This window comes from Gopherus evgoodei, chromosome 1 (assembly GCF_007399415.2).
Source record: "Gopherus evgoodei ecotype Sinaloan lineage chromosome 1, rGopEvg1_v1.p, whole genome shotgun sequence".
Lineage (NCBI taxonomy): Eukaryota > Metazoa > Chordata > Testudines > Testudinidae > Gopherus > Gopherus evgoodei.
The window spans coordinates 140,887,927-140,905,016 of NC_044322.1; the positions used below are offsets into that span (position 1 = coordinate 140,887,927).

At 39.3% G+C, this 17,090-nt stretch overlaps 1 protein-coding gene and 1 long non-coding RNA gene across 7 annotated transcripts in view; one reads left to right on the top strand and one right to left on the bottom strand.

The window, feature by feature from the left end:
- SH3KBP1 (SH3 domain containing kinase binding protein 1) overlaps positions 1–17,090 on the bottom strand; it is a 366,732-nt gene that overhangs the window by 33,375 nt on the left and 316,267 nt on the right. For all 6 annotated transcript variants that reach the window (XM_030574488.1, XM_030574496.1, XM_030574505.1 and 3 more), the window contains 3 exons: positions 10,240–10,320; positions 4,841–5,003; positions 475–560 (listed from right to left, as the gene is read on the bottom strand). In XM_030574488.1, the coding sequence (XP_030430348.1) occupies positions 475–560; positions 4,841–5,003; positions 10,240–10,320 (330 nt within the window). The remainder of the gene's footprint in view (positions 1–474; positions 561–4,840; positions 5,004–10,239; positions 10,321–17,090) is intronic.
- Positions 863–17,090, top strand: part of LOC115657156 — a 52,239-nt gene continuing 36,011 nt past the window's right edge. The window contains exon 1 of the long non-coding RNA XR_004001896.1: positions 863–1,026. This is a non-coding gene — a long non-coding RNA (uncharacterized LOC115657156). The remainder of the gene's footprint in view (positions 1,027–17,090) is intronic.

The following is a 17,090-nucleotide window of genomic DNA, read 5'->3' on the forward strand; positions in this document are numbered from 1 at the left end:
GGGCTATTGATCATCATCTTAACTGCAGCTGAGTTTATGTTCATTTTAAAATTGGAACAAACACTTCCTTTAATACTTTTTTAGCAAAATTTATTTTTTTAAAGCAGTCTCTATTTCCTTTGTAGTTGAAATGTAAAGATTATTGGTAACCACAGATGTAAACCTTTAACACATTACAAACATATAATATGCATTAATCTTCACCTTACCAAAACATAGTACAATTATTCATTTGGCCTAGCCATTTTTTTCAGGCTTTTAACAATAAAATCAATTTCCCATGCCAAATAATCTAAGTTTCATATTTTTGTGTTCTTTTTAAAAAAAGTTTATGCAAGGAATGTGTGATTAACCTTGCATTTAAAATTCACTATGAACTCATTAACTGCTTCCTGGAACAGAGCGAGTACCACTAAAATGCAGATATCTACACCATAACTTTGTTAGAGGAACAACAAAAACATGGCAACTTACCAATGTCACTGCTTCTTTCTGAGGAGTCCTTCTCCAAGATTCCGGATACCGTACTGCTCACTAATTCTACTTTTGTACTATCATTCCTACAGTGAGAAAAAGAAGAGGAGACATTTATTAGAGTTTGTCTGTGGGTAACAATAAATTACCAACTTGCAATTAATAAAAAGAGGGGGGACGTGTTCCTCCTGTGTAGCACTGAGTTATAGCAACCTGTCACAGAGAGCCATCTCTAGTAAGCAGACATATTGCATGGATTAACCTTATCTCATTTCTCTTTAACACCTGTCAAAAAGCTATTTTAGACACAGTAGAGTCCTAAATTATTCCTCAAATGCTCACAGCATCTCAACATGAAGGAACTCTAAGGGCAAAGGGCTAACCTTCAACAGCTTATTCTTAGTTGCTTACAATTAATAATTGGTGCCTAGATATTATGGATAGGTGAACCAGAAATCTGCAGATAAATAGATGAAGAGAAAAAATGTCAAGCTGGGATAATGGGATCCAGGAGTGCTCTGTTCTGTTCATTGAAGCAGCTTCCTCACCATGGTAAGTGCTTCCGACTAAAAAAAGATGATTTCTGTACATATTACTCATCATTTTAGGCTATAAAATCCCTTTCTGTGGTTTCAAGGATGTCTCTCAACCCAGGAACTGTAGAGTGAAAATTTCTTCACCATAGAAAAATGACAGAGGAAGGGTGATACTTTATATGGGGGAGGGGCTGAAATTTTTAACAGCAACAGGGATTCAGCCATGAGTAACCCTGTTTTCCTTCCATGCAAAAGCTCACATACCACATACTGGTTAAGTTTATCGAAGCAATATGACCACTAAGACAGAATAAAATGGGATCAGCGGTAGGAGCACATGGTTAAACTGCACAGGTCCCACACACAACATCCTTGTGAAAATTTACTGAGATTTCAAGACCGCTTCAGTTCACTTAATGGAATAAAAATCTGTATTATAGTCATGAAATATTTATCCCATTTCATGGCCAGCCTCCCAATATTGTATAATTCCCACAATAATTGTCACCATACACACATAAATAGTATTATCTATATAATGTTACTGTGCACGTCTTTGCACGCTGGGCAAAATGTGCCAAATATATAACTGTCCCTGCAACTAATGACCTAGATATTTAGTGTTTCTCAAAATAGCAGTAGTAGTTATTAATAAATTAGAAATAAAGCATGATCTTCTAAAGACTTAGCATTTTGCTCCTTACTTTTCACTAGCAGATACCACCTGTCTGTTTCTGGTGGTGCAATCTGGCAAAGGATGGTTTGGATTTAGTGAATGATGCCAGATTTATAAGCATGCACATGGCATTAGCTATTAGAACTGTTCAGACTAAAAATTCTGTAACGGATAAGAAGTCTGGAAAGTTTTGCTGAAAACTGGAAATTAAAAAAAAATGGATACACACAGATAACACTATTGTAGGTTGAAGAGAATACTTAAGAATGTAAAAAGACAAAAAAAACCCAGTTGATGATCTAGAAAACAAGATCATATTATGAAATATCAAGTTGTCAGGATGTCCCTGTAGGTGAGGAAGCAGGAGAAATTAAAACATTCCTGTCACACTGGATTAGTAAAATACTGATGATAAATGAAGATGTTCAGAATGATCTACTTGATCAATAAAATTTTCTCTCTTTTTTTAATCACTGGAAGAAATGTATAACAAAGTAACAGTGTCCTGGTGGTAATCCAAAAAAATGTCTTCATTGTACCTCCCCTGGACCTCTTTGCCCAGATGTATTTAATGGCGAAGAAAGAATGCTAATTGGAAGTGTTCTGAGAAAGGGATGTATGCTGTTTGGGTTGGGGTTGTAAACTATTATGATTTTAGGACTGAAGGATACTGAGGCTGACCTTGATGTTGGATCCTTAAAGGATACTTAGCACACCTGTCTTAAGGAATGCTAAATGTCCTTCAGGACTCCATATCTTAAAAATGTTTTCAATGAACAGAATTTGTCCATTACACACACATACAAGTTTGTTATAGGGTTGTTCACAGGGGTGCTAGTACAATTTTTATAGTGGAGGTGCGGAAAGTGTAAACCATGTATCTGGTTATTACTGCTTCAAGTCCAGGGTGTGCTGCCACATCTCCAGCACCCCAAGTTGCTCATACCTTAAATGCTCAATTGCTGGCACCAACCTTTTGCCATTTGTACAGCCTTCTGCTATTCCTTCAAAAAGCAACACCAGTCCTTTGTAATGCACTTCATCTCCAATAGATGAAAGTGAAAAAGATTGCATCAGATGAATGTATCTCAGAAAAACAAGGTAAAACCCTGGTTTCAAAAGAGTCATCTGAACAGATAGTATGTGCCTTGTCTACACTAGACAATTGAACTACAGGTAACGGATGTAATTACCAATAGTGCAGCATGCCCAAATAAGCCATTATGTCTGGGACAGGTCAGTTGCAGCTTTGCCCCACATCCAAACTTGTTGCAGGACCTTCTTAGTACCTAACCCACAGTCCTTGAAGCCCTACCCAGGCTCCAAAAGAAAATTATTTATTGAACTGAGGAAACTGATTTTTATCACAAAATATAAAAACATCCCACTGAAACCCATGAGATGTAAGATTCTTGACACACACTAGAATAAGGATGCCGTTGCTAACCAACAGCAACAGAAATCTAAGGGGAATTTTGTTAAAATCCACAGGGTTTTCCCCTTAGAATCTGCAAAGTTTCTGTAGGAGTTCAATTTTTTTAAAATTGTCTAATTGGCCTGAGTCTTACAGATCTCAGTATAAGATACCAGAAGGTACTTTCAAAATATTTATTAGCTTATTAAACTGAAATGATTGTAAAAAGAAATAACCAACCAAATCCTGCAAGCTACATTTAACAAAAATACCATTTTTACCCTATTTTTCCAAGTTTCTGAATAATCCAAATAATTAAAAGACTATTTTATAGATTTGATCATATGAATGTGTAGCCTTATTCCTATAAAATGTCCTTACAAATAGGCATAACAGGATACAAAAGTGACCCTGGATAACCAATTAGTTTAAATTAGCTGATAAAATAATGAGTGGTAAACAGTTAGCAATTGTGGCATTTAAAGGGGCAATATCAACTTAAACACATTTTTCTGTACTTTTAAAAAAACAATTACTGTTACATATAACACCTACTCCCATAAGAGATTAGAGAATTACATATTTCTCTCTCTTTTCTGTGTTACAGTATGTACTGGACAGCACTTTGAAGCTAGTTTCACTGTTTACCCTTCTGTAGGTCTTTCAGACAGCTAACGGAGAAACAAAACATTCTTAATCATAGAAACATGAGATTGTATGTATTTATTATTTATTTTCTTTAGTGTTATGTTCAAGTACCTCCCATGTGTAGTCAGGTGGGGAGAGAGAGACACTTCAGTAAGACTTCATAACCTGGCAGAGGTCAAGGGCAGGTGTAGCATCTTAAATTACTTTTTTAATTGACTAGATTTCAATAAAGAGTGTCCTTTTATAGGCTATTATTAGACGAATGAAGGGAAGCATGATCTATGGGTCCTATTCTATTCAGGTTCTTAACCTGCTCTTATCAAGGTAGTATATGATCACCTAAAGTTAAAGTGAAAGACTGAGAGTCAGGACATCTACGTTGTATTCTTGTCTGTGTCACGGACATTGTGTGATCATGAGCAAGTCATTTAACTTCACCATCCTCTGTTCCTCCACTTGTAAAATGGAGTCAATGATACTCCAGTGTGTAGCAAAACTTAATCAATGCTTGCAAAGGATGTTGGATAGCCACCGATGGAGGCCATAAATTATTTTTCAAGCAGCATTCTAGAATAGTACCTTGAGTATGTCATTGTGTAATCAAAACACATTTTGAAACCCAGTTTGCAACACGCTTAGACTTGGACTACAATAGCCAGGGAAAATGGACTGAAATCAAATTAGCACCATTCTAGGCACTACAGTGTTTAAAAAGGGAGCACACTAGCTAATATTATTCACTATTATATTTAACTATCCAGGAGGGTAGACAGGGCTACGCAGTGGCCAGAACTTATCTAGAGTTGTTGGTCTTGTTGTAACTTGAGTTAACAGAGTGCCAATTAACTTGAGTTAGCTAACTTGATTGTACATGCTAATATCGACAAACTTTACAGCAGGAATAAACATCTTCAAGTGTCTAATTGACAATCAATTCAAGTGAGTTACAATAAAACCAAAAGCACTAGACTAGGTAAAACCAGTGTGACAGAGTGATGATAGAGTATCTAACCAAAGGAAGTTAGAATTGGAAATGAATAGTAACATCAATAGAACACCTACACTCTATGAATGTGCAGCTTTTAACAATACCTTGTATGCGTCAGAGGCACAGCTGGTCTTTCTGGTCGTCTTGGGGGCAATGTACCAGGTCTGTTCAGAGAGTTCGTTTTTGGTGGTCGAGGTTTCTTCGGAGGTATAGCAGGGACTGAAGGCTTGTGCAAATCTACCAGTTTTTGCTCTCTTTCTGGTCTTTCTTTAAATCAATTTTCCCCCAGAAAAGAACAAAGATCTTAAGTGAAATTCTCTGGCACATATTGATTTGCAATGTACAGAAGCTATGAATGTTAGTTAAACCACATCTAAGAAATAAGTCTGCATTTGTCACTGTTCTGCCTTACTTCACTCTTTTCTGAGAATAAAATGTTTATACCAGTTTAGCGATAAACACATTTCAATAGTTTGAATTTACATTAAACCTGCTCTTGGCTAATGTGTAGACAGTGTCTGAATCTGAGTGTAATTTCTGATTTTAATCATTAAAAACATTGATTATTTAATTAACTATTAAAATAAGAAGACAAGAGAATTACACATCATACAGAAACATTTTCCCCAAGCCCACTTTCATACTAATATTTACTCTGTGAGATAATACTTAAGTTAGAAGAGCACAAAAATAAGGATAATTTTGTGTGTTCTTAATGCTCAACTGAAACATGCAAATATCTTCTTTTAAAAATGTATTCTGCAGGAATTTAATACAAATATACTTAAATGAAAAACTAATCAGCTTAAGATACCAGGGTCAAAATATAACAACTTGGAGGCCAACGTTTAGACACCGAGATTCATATTTAGGCATCTAAATAGAAGTAGCCTGATTTTTTTTTTAATTTAGGCAATTGGAACCACAGGAAGTAAGTACCTCTCAAAAATGGGCTTACATTTGGATATAGGTACCTAACATTTGGGATTCCAAGTTTCAAAAGTGGTTAGTTTGCATTTAATCTCATTACTTTTCATAGGAAATTCTACAGTCTTTAACATGCCAATGCCTGCTATTGCTAGGATGCATATAGAGCACATACAAACTGCTTGAATAGTCCCATTATAAAATATGCTGTAAATGCATATTGTAAAACGTAGCTAAACACTTTTATCGCTGTAGATTACTTGGATGAAACCTGAGCTCCACTGAAGTCAGTGGCAAAACTCTCACCCCTTGTCTCATAATATACCAAACCCATCAGTGACAAGATGGTCTATAGTATGTTGTGAATATACACACGAATCCCTATGGCATACACTTAAGAATATTACATAGAGCCAGGCTACCTCTTTATAGTTTTTAAGATACTAGGTTAGAAGAAATCATGGACCACAAAAACAGCCCTTTGTCTTTGTTGATAATACTAGCAGGAAAAAAAAAATTGGCAACATAAAAATGTGTTCAAAGGTCTCATTTCAACTCACAAAAGCAGTGGCATTCAAGCCCTGGAGACCAATTTATTGCTGTGTTGTCTAAGTGATGGAAAATATTATAAACCATTGTATTTCATAGGCATATTTGAATGGGCTAGCGGTTTAGGTTAAGGATAGTGTCAGCCATTAGAGTAAGTTATGGCATATCATTAGTCAACTTTCATGTGTACAGAAAAATTAATATAGAGAGCATAATCCCAAGACAAAAGATCATATTAGGTCATCTTGCTCACCCGGCAGGGACCTATTGTTCACTACAAAATATACTTTATCCAGTATACTTTTACATGACTCAGTCTTCCATGTCTTCCACAATCTAGAGATCTCATAATTTTAATTCTATTTGCTCCTGTTGTTATTATTAATTATTATTTTTTATTATTTGCACTGTGGTGACAAGCAGGAGCCCCACTCATGGACCAAAACCCCATTGTGGTAGTCAAGATATTGTACAAACACATAACAAAAAAGAAGGTCCTGCCCCTAGTTATATTCTTGCAACACACTACCAAATCCTCTTCTTTTTTTGGTGTTCCACTGAACCCAGAGATAGTTCCTATTCTCCTCTTATTCATTGACTAGCCAAGCTATAGATATTTATTTTTTGGTAGTGTAATATCTTGTAATTCTCATTGTCTTTATAGTTGACTGTATAACTCAAAACTGAAATGGAAAAACATAGTGTATCATTGTTAGGATGTACAAGGTAGCTCTTATTTTCACTCCCACCCCTCTCTTTTCTATGGCCTGTACCATTTGCCATGTTGTTAGTACTGTATGGAGAGCTTAATAGGGTTATTACATATTACAAAGCTTGTAGAGTAAGGTTGTCATCCTAAAAGCAGCAAAGAATCCTGTGGCACCTTATAGACTGACAGACGTTTTGGAGCATGAGCTTTCGTGGGTGAATACCCACTTCCTCAGATGCATGTAGTGGAAATATCCAGGGGCAGGTATATATATGCTAGCAAGCAAGCTAGAGATAACAAGATCAGTTCAATCAGGGAGGATGAGGCCCTGTTCTAGCAGTTGAGGTGTGAAAACCAAGAGAGGAGAAACTGGTTCTGTAGTTGGCAAGCCATTCACAGTCTTTGTTCAATCCTGAGCTGATGGTGTCAAATTTGCAGATGAACTGAAGCTCAGCAGTTTCTCTTTGAAGTCTGGTCCTGAAGTTTTTTTGCTGCAGGATGGCCACCTTAAGGTCTGCTATAGTGCGGCCAGGGAGGCTGAAGTGCTCTCCTACAGGTTTTTGTATATTGCCATTCCTAATGTCTGATTTGTGTCCATTTATCCTTTTCCGTAGAGACTGTCCAGTTTGGCCGATGTACATAGCAGAGGGGCATTGCTGGCATATGATGGCGTATATTACCCTATGCCACCAGCACTCCCAGCTATCTCCGTGACACCACTGATTTCCTGAGGAAACTACAATGTATTGGTCACTTCCAGAAAACACCATCCTAGCCACCATGGATGTAGAGGCTCTCTACATAAACATCCCATACACAGATGGAATACAAGCTGTCAGGAACACTATCCCTGATGATGCCACAGCACAACTGGCTGCTGAGCTCTGTGCCTTTATACTCACACACAACTATTTCAAATTTGATGACAATATATATCTCCAGATCAGTGGCACTGCTATGAGCACTCGCATGGCCCCACAATATGCCAATATCTTTATGGCCGACCTGGAACAACGCTTCCTCAGCTCTCGTCCACTCACACCCCTTCTCTACCTATGCTACATTGATGACATCTTCATCATCTGGACCCATGGGAAGGAGACTCTGGAAAAATTCCACCACGATTTCAACAGCTTCCACCCCACCATCAACCTCAGCCTGGACCAATCTACACAGGAGATCCACTTTCTTGACACCATGGTGCAAATAAGTGATGGTCACATTAACACCACCCTATATCGAAAACCTACCGACCGCTATGCCTACCTTCATGCCTCCAGCTTCCATCCCGGACACATCACATGATCCATTGTCTACAGCCAGGCACTGAGGTACAACCGCATCTGCTCTAGCCCCTCAGACAGAGACCAACACCTACAAAATCTCCACCAAGCATTCTCAAAACTACAATACCCGCACGAGGAAATAAGGAAACAGATCAACAGAGCAAGACGTGTACCCAGAAGCCTCCTACTGCAAGACAAACCCAAGAAAGAAACCAATAGGACTCCAATGACCATCACATACAGCCCTCAGCTAAAACCCCTCCAACGCATCATCAAGGATCTACAACCCATCCTGGACAATGATCCCACACTTTCACAGGCCTTGGGTGGCAGGCCAGTCCTTGCCCACAGACAACCTGCCAACCTGAAACATATTCTCACCAGTAACTGCACACCGCACCATAATAACTCTAGCTCAGGAACCAATCCATGCAACAAACCTCGATGCCAACTCTGCCCACATATCTACACCAGCAACACCATCACAGGACCTAACCAGATCAGCCACACCATCACTGGTTCATTCACCTGCACCTCCACCAATGTAATATATGCCATCATATGCCAGCAATGCCCCTCTGCTATGCTCAGGATTGAACAAAGACTGTGAATGGCTTGCCAACTACAGAACCAGTTTCTCCTCTCTTGGTTTTCACACCTCAACTGCTAGAACAGGGCCTCATCCTCCCTGATTGAACTGACCTCGTTATCTCTAGCTTGCTTGCTAGTATATATATACCTGCCCCTGGATATTTCCACTACATGCATCTGAGGAAGTGGGTATTCACCCACGAAAGCTCATGCTCCAAAACGTCTGTTAGTCTATAAGGTGCCACAGGATTCTTTGCTGCTTTTACAGATCCAGACTAACATGGCTACCCCTCTGATAGTTGTCATCCTAATGATTCTGATGTGACATAATTACACCAAAACTGAAGTACATTTTTAGATGTATGTGTAAAATGGCATTAAGACTTTAGTTGTGCTGTCTCTTGTATCAAGAGCCATCTTTATATGAATAACAATACTCAGGGGGCTACATAAACCATTTCAGACAGAACGCAAGGAAAATCAGTCAGTATAAAAAGAGATAAAGTATTTAAGAAGCCAAGTGATAGTGTCATTAAAACTTAACACTCTCTGAAAAAATAGTGTTCTGATAAATTTTTTAAAAAGGAAGTAGAGATGAGCTAAGACAGTTATGTGAGGTGAGTGAATTCTACACCCAGCCTATGTCTTAAAGTTTCCCACCATTGGATCTTCACCAGTGGTAGCAACAGGAGGAGCACCACTGTAGATGGACCCTCGGTGTTTTAACCATTCTGTCATCTAAGTCTACTCAAAGCAGGTCTAGAAAGTAACATATCATGGTTAAAATAGTTCATGCCTACACTAGAGAGCTTACTGATGTAGCTGCACTGCTGTAAGAACTCTAGTGTATCCAGTCTACGCCAATGGGAGAGAGAGCTCTCTTGCTGACATAATTAATCCACCCCCAACAAGTGGTGGTAGCTAAGTCGGTGGGAGAAGCTCTGCCCATCCAACGCTTATGTCGGTAACTTATGTCTCTCTGGAGTGTGGTTTTTCCGCTTGTGACATTCAGCATCTGGCTGCTTCACCTAATATATGCCACAGAGGCATAACAAGGAATTAAATATATTCCATGGCCTGTATAGTAATTCTAGAAATGGCCATGGAAATCTAAAAAAAGCCAAGTCTCCTAGCCAAAGTCCAATATAAGATACTATAGGTGCAAATCTACAAACAGTAGCATAATATCGCAGCAATAGATACAATGCAATATCTACTAAACTCAGTACAATTCCCTTATCCTTATCCCAAAAATTACCCCATAAACAATGATAGGATCCTTGCAAAATCAATATAATCATATATGTATGAGAGTTGGAAGTAAACATCCACAGAACACACTTAATTAAATCTATCTACTGACTGGAAAATGAAAACTTGAATCAACTTCCTTCTCTATTCATCATTCTGCAAACAGCAGACATAGAAGCACACTTCATACCTTTCTCCTCGGTTCGATTAGGAAGACATTCTGGCCTTTCAGGAGGTACCTTTTTTAATTCATGTTTTCTGTCTGTGGTACCTGTCAAAGAAAGGAAAATTCATGATTCTGCAAAAGGATATCTGCAAACAAACCAAGCAAAAGATATACATTTAAATTTGCCCCCCTTTATTTTGATTTTTAGATTCCCAAATTTGAAATTTTCACGCTTAAATTAAAAATTAGCCCATTTTCAATTAAAATTATTTAAGTCACAAACACATGCAAAATGTCATGACTGTGTAGTCTTTGCAGTCAAGGTACATGACTTACGATACATCTCAGGAGAGCAGGCTCTTGCAAAATGAGCACACAATTGTTCCATTCCAAATATCAGGGAGTCAGAAAATTAAATTTTACATTCTTTTAACCCTGTATCATGGTTAGACTCAAAAATAATTCAATGGGGAAATTCAGTAGAGTAAGTCAATTAAATGGGACTTTTTGATGCTAAGAAAATAATGCCACATAGTTGGATATCCAATTTATTAATTTAGTTGCTGTCTGCTTAATAATAGCACAAATAAAGCACTGTTTGTGTTTAAAAGTAGTTTTGAACATGATTAACATATAAAGGGGGTATATGTACTACTCAACAGGTTTTTTTTAACCAAACTTTTTTATTCTTATTCCCAGCAGTTCATTTCCACAAATGTTAGCAATGGTAGGAGCACAAGCAAAGACAGTGCTCTGGGTGGTTGCTGCATTTTAAAAGAATGCCTTGCCTATAGGACAAGTCTACTCTACACAGTGTTCAAAATAATGGTGACCACCAGCATCTTGCCTACAATAGCCACCCCACAGTTGCTACCAGAAAGGAGATGAACCAATAGTGGCAAGTTTTAGCAAAATTTTCCTGGTGTAGACAAGATTTAGTTCTAGTCCTAGACAAATTTTATAAGTGGGGCCTGACCAAATTCATGGTCCATTTTGGTCATTTCATGGTCATATGATTTTAAAAATAATAAATGTCATGGTTTCAGATATTTAAATCTGAAATTCCACAATGTTATAACTGTAGAAGTCCTGACCGAAAAGAGGAGTGTGTGTGTGTGTGTGAGTGTGGTGGTGGTGGTGGGTGGTTTGCAAGGTTATTGTAGGGGGGTCATGGTATTGCCATCTTTACCTCTGCACTGCCTTCAGAGCTGGGGCCTTGGCCAGCAGCTGCTGCTCTCCGGCCACCCAGCTCTGAAGGCAGTGCAGAAGTAAAAGCGGCAATACCATGACCCCTCTACAATAACCTTGCAACTCCCCCACAACCTCTTTTTGGGTCAGGACCAGGGCCGGCTCCAGGGGTTTTGCTGCCCCAAGCGGCCAAAAAAAAAAAAAAGCCGCAATTGTGATCTGCGGCAGTTCAGCGGGAGGTCCTTCACTCCGACTGGGAGTGAGGGACCCTCTGCCGAATTGCCACCAAATAGCTGCACATACCATCTCTCTCTGGAGTGGCTGCCCCAAGTACCTGCTTGCTAAGCTGGTGCCTGGAGCCAGCCCTGGTCAGGACCCTCGGTATGAGAAATGCTGGTCTCCCCATGAACTCCGTGTAGTATAGGGTAAAAGAACACAGAAGACTAGATTTCAAAGGGGAGACCAGATTTCACGGTTTGTGACGCATTTTTCACGGCCATGAATTTGGTAGAGCTCTATTTACAAGAATTATTATAACAGATTTTGGCTTCATTCCACTAGCCAACTACAAGGTGTGACAACCATTTAGCTTAGCAGAGTTTAAAAGGGTTACATAACACTATTTTGTTCAGTCTGTTTCACTGTGTGTTATGCAGCACTCAAGCACATTTACATTTTCTGAATATGGCAGTACAATGCTTGCAGCTGGTCCCTAACACTCACTGCTCATCAAAGGTAATGGCCCCTCATTAGTGGTGATTACTGGCCATTGTTTCTCTGTAACTGCTCTATTAGATAGGCAACACTTGTATAGCTTATCATGCCCATAAGTATTATTGAACTGACAGACACACACATCACCCTTATACACCATAGAGAGGAAGACACTACTGCTAGCCTCCCAATTACAGTCACTCTAAACTCATGGGTTATACAAGTCGAATATCCTGAGAAACTTAAGTAGTGACACAGGACTTTAAACATATGAATGTATGTACATGTGCGTGTGTGTGTGCATTCAGCTACGATGTGGGTTGCAGCTGGCCAAGGTTTCAAAGCATGATTACCACACAGTATCATCTCAAGCCCAGTTTGGGGATATAGTTAAGGTCCCAATTATACTACAATACAAAGTAGAACCAGGTTTTGATTTGTAATATAGACAAAGGCTAATTCTAAACATAGAATCATAGAAGAATTAGAGTTGGAAGGAACCTCAGGAGGTCATCTAGTCCAACCCCCTGCTCGAAGCAGGACTAATCCCCAACTAAATCATCCCAGCCATGGCTTTGTCAAGACAGGCCTTAAAAACCTCTAAGGATGGAAATTCCACCATCTCCCTAGGTAACCCATTCCAGTTCTTCACCACCCTCCTACTGAAACAGTTTTTCCTAATATCCAACCTAGACCTCCTCCACTGCAACTTGAGATCATTGCTCCTTGTTCGGCCATCTGCCACCACTGAGAACAGCCTAGCTCCATCCTGTTTGGAACCCCCCTTCAGGTAGCTGAAGGCTGCTATCAAATCCCCCCTCACTCTTCTCTTCTGCAGACTAAATAAGCCCAGTTCCCTCTGTCATAAACAGATAGCTAAGGGTTAATGTCTCTTCCACCTGAAGCACCTGACCAGAGGACCAATCAGGAAACCGGATTTTTTCAACTCTGGGTGGAGGGAAGTTTGTGTCTGAGTCTTTGTTTTCTGTCTGCCTGCTTTCTCTGAGCTTTGGAGAAGTAGTTTCTACTTTCTAGTCTTCTGTTTCTAAGTGTAAGGACAAAGAGATCAGATAGTAAGTTATATGGTTTCTTTTCTTTGGTATTTGCATGAATATAAGTGCTGGAGTGCTTTGATTTGTATTCTTTTTGAATAAGGCTGTTTATTCAATATTCTTTTAAGCAATCGACCCTGTATTTTGTCACCTTAATACAGAGAGACCATTTGTATGTATTTTTTCTTTCTTTTTATATAAAGCTTTCTTTTAAGACCTGTTGGAGTTTTTCTTTACTTCAGGGAAATTGAGTCTGTACTCACCAGGGAATTGGTGGGAGGAAGAAATCAGGGGGAGATCTGTGTGTGTGTTGGATTTGCTAGCCTGATTTTGCATTCCCTCTGGGGGAATAGGAAAGTGCTTTTGGTTTCCAGGACTGGGAACGGAGAGGGGGAGTCACTCTGTTTGGATTCACAGAGCTTGTGTCTGTGTATCTCTCCAGGAGCACCTGGAGGGGGGAAGGGAAAAAGGATTATTTCCCTTTGTTGTGAGACTCAAGGGATTTGGGTCTTGGGGTCCCCAGGGAAGGTTTTTCAGGGGGACCAGAGTGCCCCAAAACACTCTAATTTTTTGGGTGGTGGCAGCAAGTACCAGGTCCAAGCTGGTAACTAAGCTTGGAGATTTTCATGCTAACCCCCATATTTTGGACGCTAAGGTCCAAATCTGGGACTAAGGTTATGATACCCTCAGACTCTCCTTGTAAGTCATGTGCCCCAGCCCCCTTGTTAATTTTCGCTGCCCTCCACTGGATTCTCTCCAAATCCTTTCTGTAGTGGGGGGCCCAAAACTGGATGCAATACTCCAGATATGGCCTCATCAGTGCCGAATAGAGGGGAATAATCACTTTCCTCGATCTGCTGGCAATGCTCCTAACTATATGCTGTTAGCCTTCTTGACAAAAAGGGCACACTGTTGTCTCATATCCGGCTTCTCATCCACTGTAATCCCCAGGTCCTTTTCTGCAGAACTGCCACTTGGCCAGTTGGCCCCCAGCCTGTAGCAGTGCATGGGATTCTTCCATCTTAAGTACTGGACTGTACTTGTCCTTGTTGAACCTCATTAGATTTCTTTTGTTCCAACCTTCTAATTTGTCTGGGTCACTCTGGACACTATCACTACCCTCCAACATATCTACCTCTCCCCACAACTTTGCATCATCCACGAACTTGCTGAGAGTGCAATCCATCCCATCATCTAGATCATTAATGAAGATGTTGAACAAAACTGGTCCCAGGACCGACCCCTGGGGTACTCTGCCTGACACCGGCTGCCAACTTGACATTGAGCTGTTGATCACTACAAGTTGAGCCCAACGATCTAGCCAGCTTTCTATCCACCTTACAGTCCATTCATCCAATCCATACTTTTTTATCTTGCTGGCAAGAATACTGTGGGAGACAATATCAAAAGCTTTGCTAAAATCAAGATATATCACATCCACCGCTTTCCCCATATCCACAGAGCCAGTTATATCATTATAGAAGGCAATCAAGTTGGTCAGGCATGACTTGTCCTTGGTGAATCCATACTGACTGTTCCTGATCACCTTCCTCTCCTCTAAGTGCTTCAAAATGGATTCCTTGAGGATCTGCTCCATGATTTTTCCAGGGACTGAGGTGAGGCTGAACAGTCTGTAGTTCCTCGGATTCGCATCTTAATTATGCTTCTATCATGTGCTATTTTTCTATGTTCAGTAAAAGAATATATTGATTTTTAATTATTCAGCATGCAACTGATAGTTCTGGATCTAATTTTTCATACCATATCTTACCAGGTATTCAAAATCATCAATAGCAGAATCAGCCTCATCCTAAGACTGGTAAAATATAGTACCAGTGATTTCACACTGTAGTTGGTGGCAGGAGATATTCATTCATAACAAAAAGTACAGCATTCCTCAGCCTTGAAATGTCGTACAGACATTACCTAAACATTCATAGACTTCTTGTGCATACATAGCATTGTCCAGTCAGTAGACTGGGTTTGGAACTAGGAACCTGAAACATCTGAGTTTTCGTCTTTGACTTTTGCCCCCAACTCTAATGGCCTTGAGCAAGTCATTTAATTTCCCTGTGCCTCAATTTTCACTTTGAAAAGGAGCGCATAATATCTACCTATCTTGCAGGGCTATTGTGAGGACTAAGTAGCTCATACTTTGAATGTGCAAAGGGCTATATACAGGCTAAAATTATTATTCTCCCCATTTTACGAAAGGGAAACCTGAAGCAGTGATATAAACAGAAATGTAATCTTTTAAAGGATTTTTTGAAAACATAGCCTTGATTATAATTTCATTAGTCAATAAAGCATGGCTGATTTTTTTTTTTAACACTGCAACCACCACTAGATGGCAAAGTAATACTGATCTCAGTGAGCAATGATTCAGGTAGATCATCTGAATAGCAAAGAATCTTAAAATTAAATCTCTTTTTAAGTGTCTCAAGACAAAGAAGTGAGCTATTGGCATGATTAAAAAATTGAAACAACTGCTTGATTGAGTTAAATTTAAATTATAGTCCCTTGATTCATAATCAGATACACTAGTGAACTGAAACATAAACTTGTAACAGATAACAATAGGTAGAAAAGCCTGACTAGACTGGCTAAAATTTCCCAATGGTGGTAAGTAACAGTGGGAGTGCGATTGCAGAGAAACCATTGGATTTTTAACCAAGAGGTGGGGAACAGAAAATAGTGATTAAAGTCCTTTGTCCTCACTAGTGCCTGAACCACTGTGACAACAACTGGGAAATTTTAGGGGGAAAACACTAGTGCAGACAAGGCCTTTGAGACCATCCCACTCATTCTGAGTTGTTATTATGACCTAAGCACAACTTGAATTCTGTCTTTAAGGCTAAAATTTTCAAAAGCACCTTAAGAAACTTACGTCTGGGCTACACTAGTGGGGGGGGGGGAGTCAAACTAAGATACGCAACTTCAGCTATGCTATTTGGGTAGCTGAAGTAGAAGTATCTTAGTTCGACTTACCTGGTGAGGTGGAGTACAGGCGTCGAATAGCGGATCGATTTATCGCATCCAGATGAGACGCAATAAATCGATCCTTGATACAATGAACGCTACTGATCCGGCAGGTAGTCTAGACATACCTCCAGTTGCGTATGTGCCACTGAAACATAGTCACTTAAAACATTTTTACCCTAAGGTCTTATCTACAGAGGTAAAACTGGTTTTGATTAACTGGGTTTGATCATGGTTCATTCTAACATGGTTTAAATACAGTTTGCTTACACAGAGAATAATATGAATATATAATTCTTGCTTGTTCTCCCTAACAGCCTCCTTTGATTTAACTCTGTGTAGTCAGGCAGAATATCATCAAGCAGGTAAAGTGAAGTACATATAATATTTATAAAAAATAATCCAGATACCTTCCTCATTCTTCACAGCAGGGATAAGAGTTTTAAAAACATGTTTAAACCCACATGTTTAAACACAGTGATGCCTAATCTACACTGGGCAGATAAATCATATTTGTGTTAAGTATAGTTAACTCCAGTTCAGCTGCAGTAGTATGGTTTTGGACCTAGACATTGTAAAAATGCAGACATACCAGGAAACTTGGTTACAACACAGGTTGTCCCCTAAATCAGTTTCAACATGATTCCATGGTTAATAGTGTACTTAAGCCTACCTGTAAAATATGGATAAACAAGAAACTGAAACTATGGGATTGATCCTGCAACTGGATCCACACATTTGGACCCCTGCATACATGCAGATCCAGTTTCAGCAGTGACGCCTAAGTTGCAAATAGACAGGAAGAAGGACATGTATCTCTAGTGCAGATTGGGCTTACAGGTGAAAGGTTAATAAACTTTCCTACTACAGTTTATATTCCCTAACATTATGACACTGACCTTGTAAAAACGTATGAATGTGCTTAACTTTATGCATCACCAC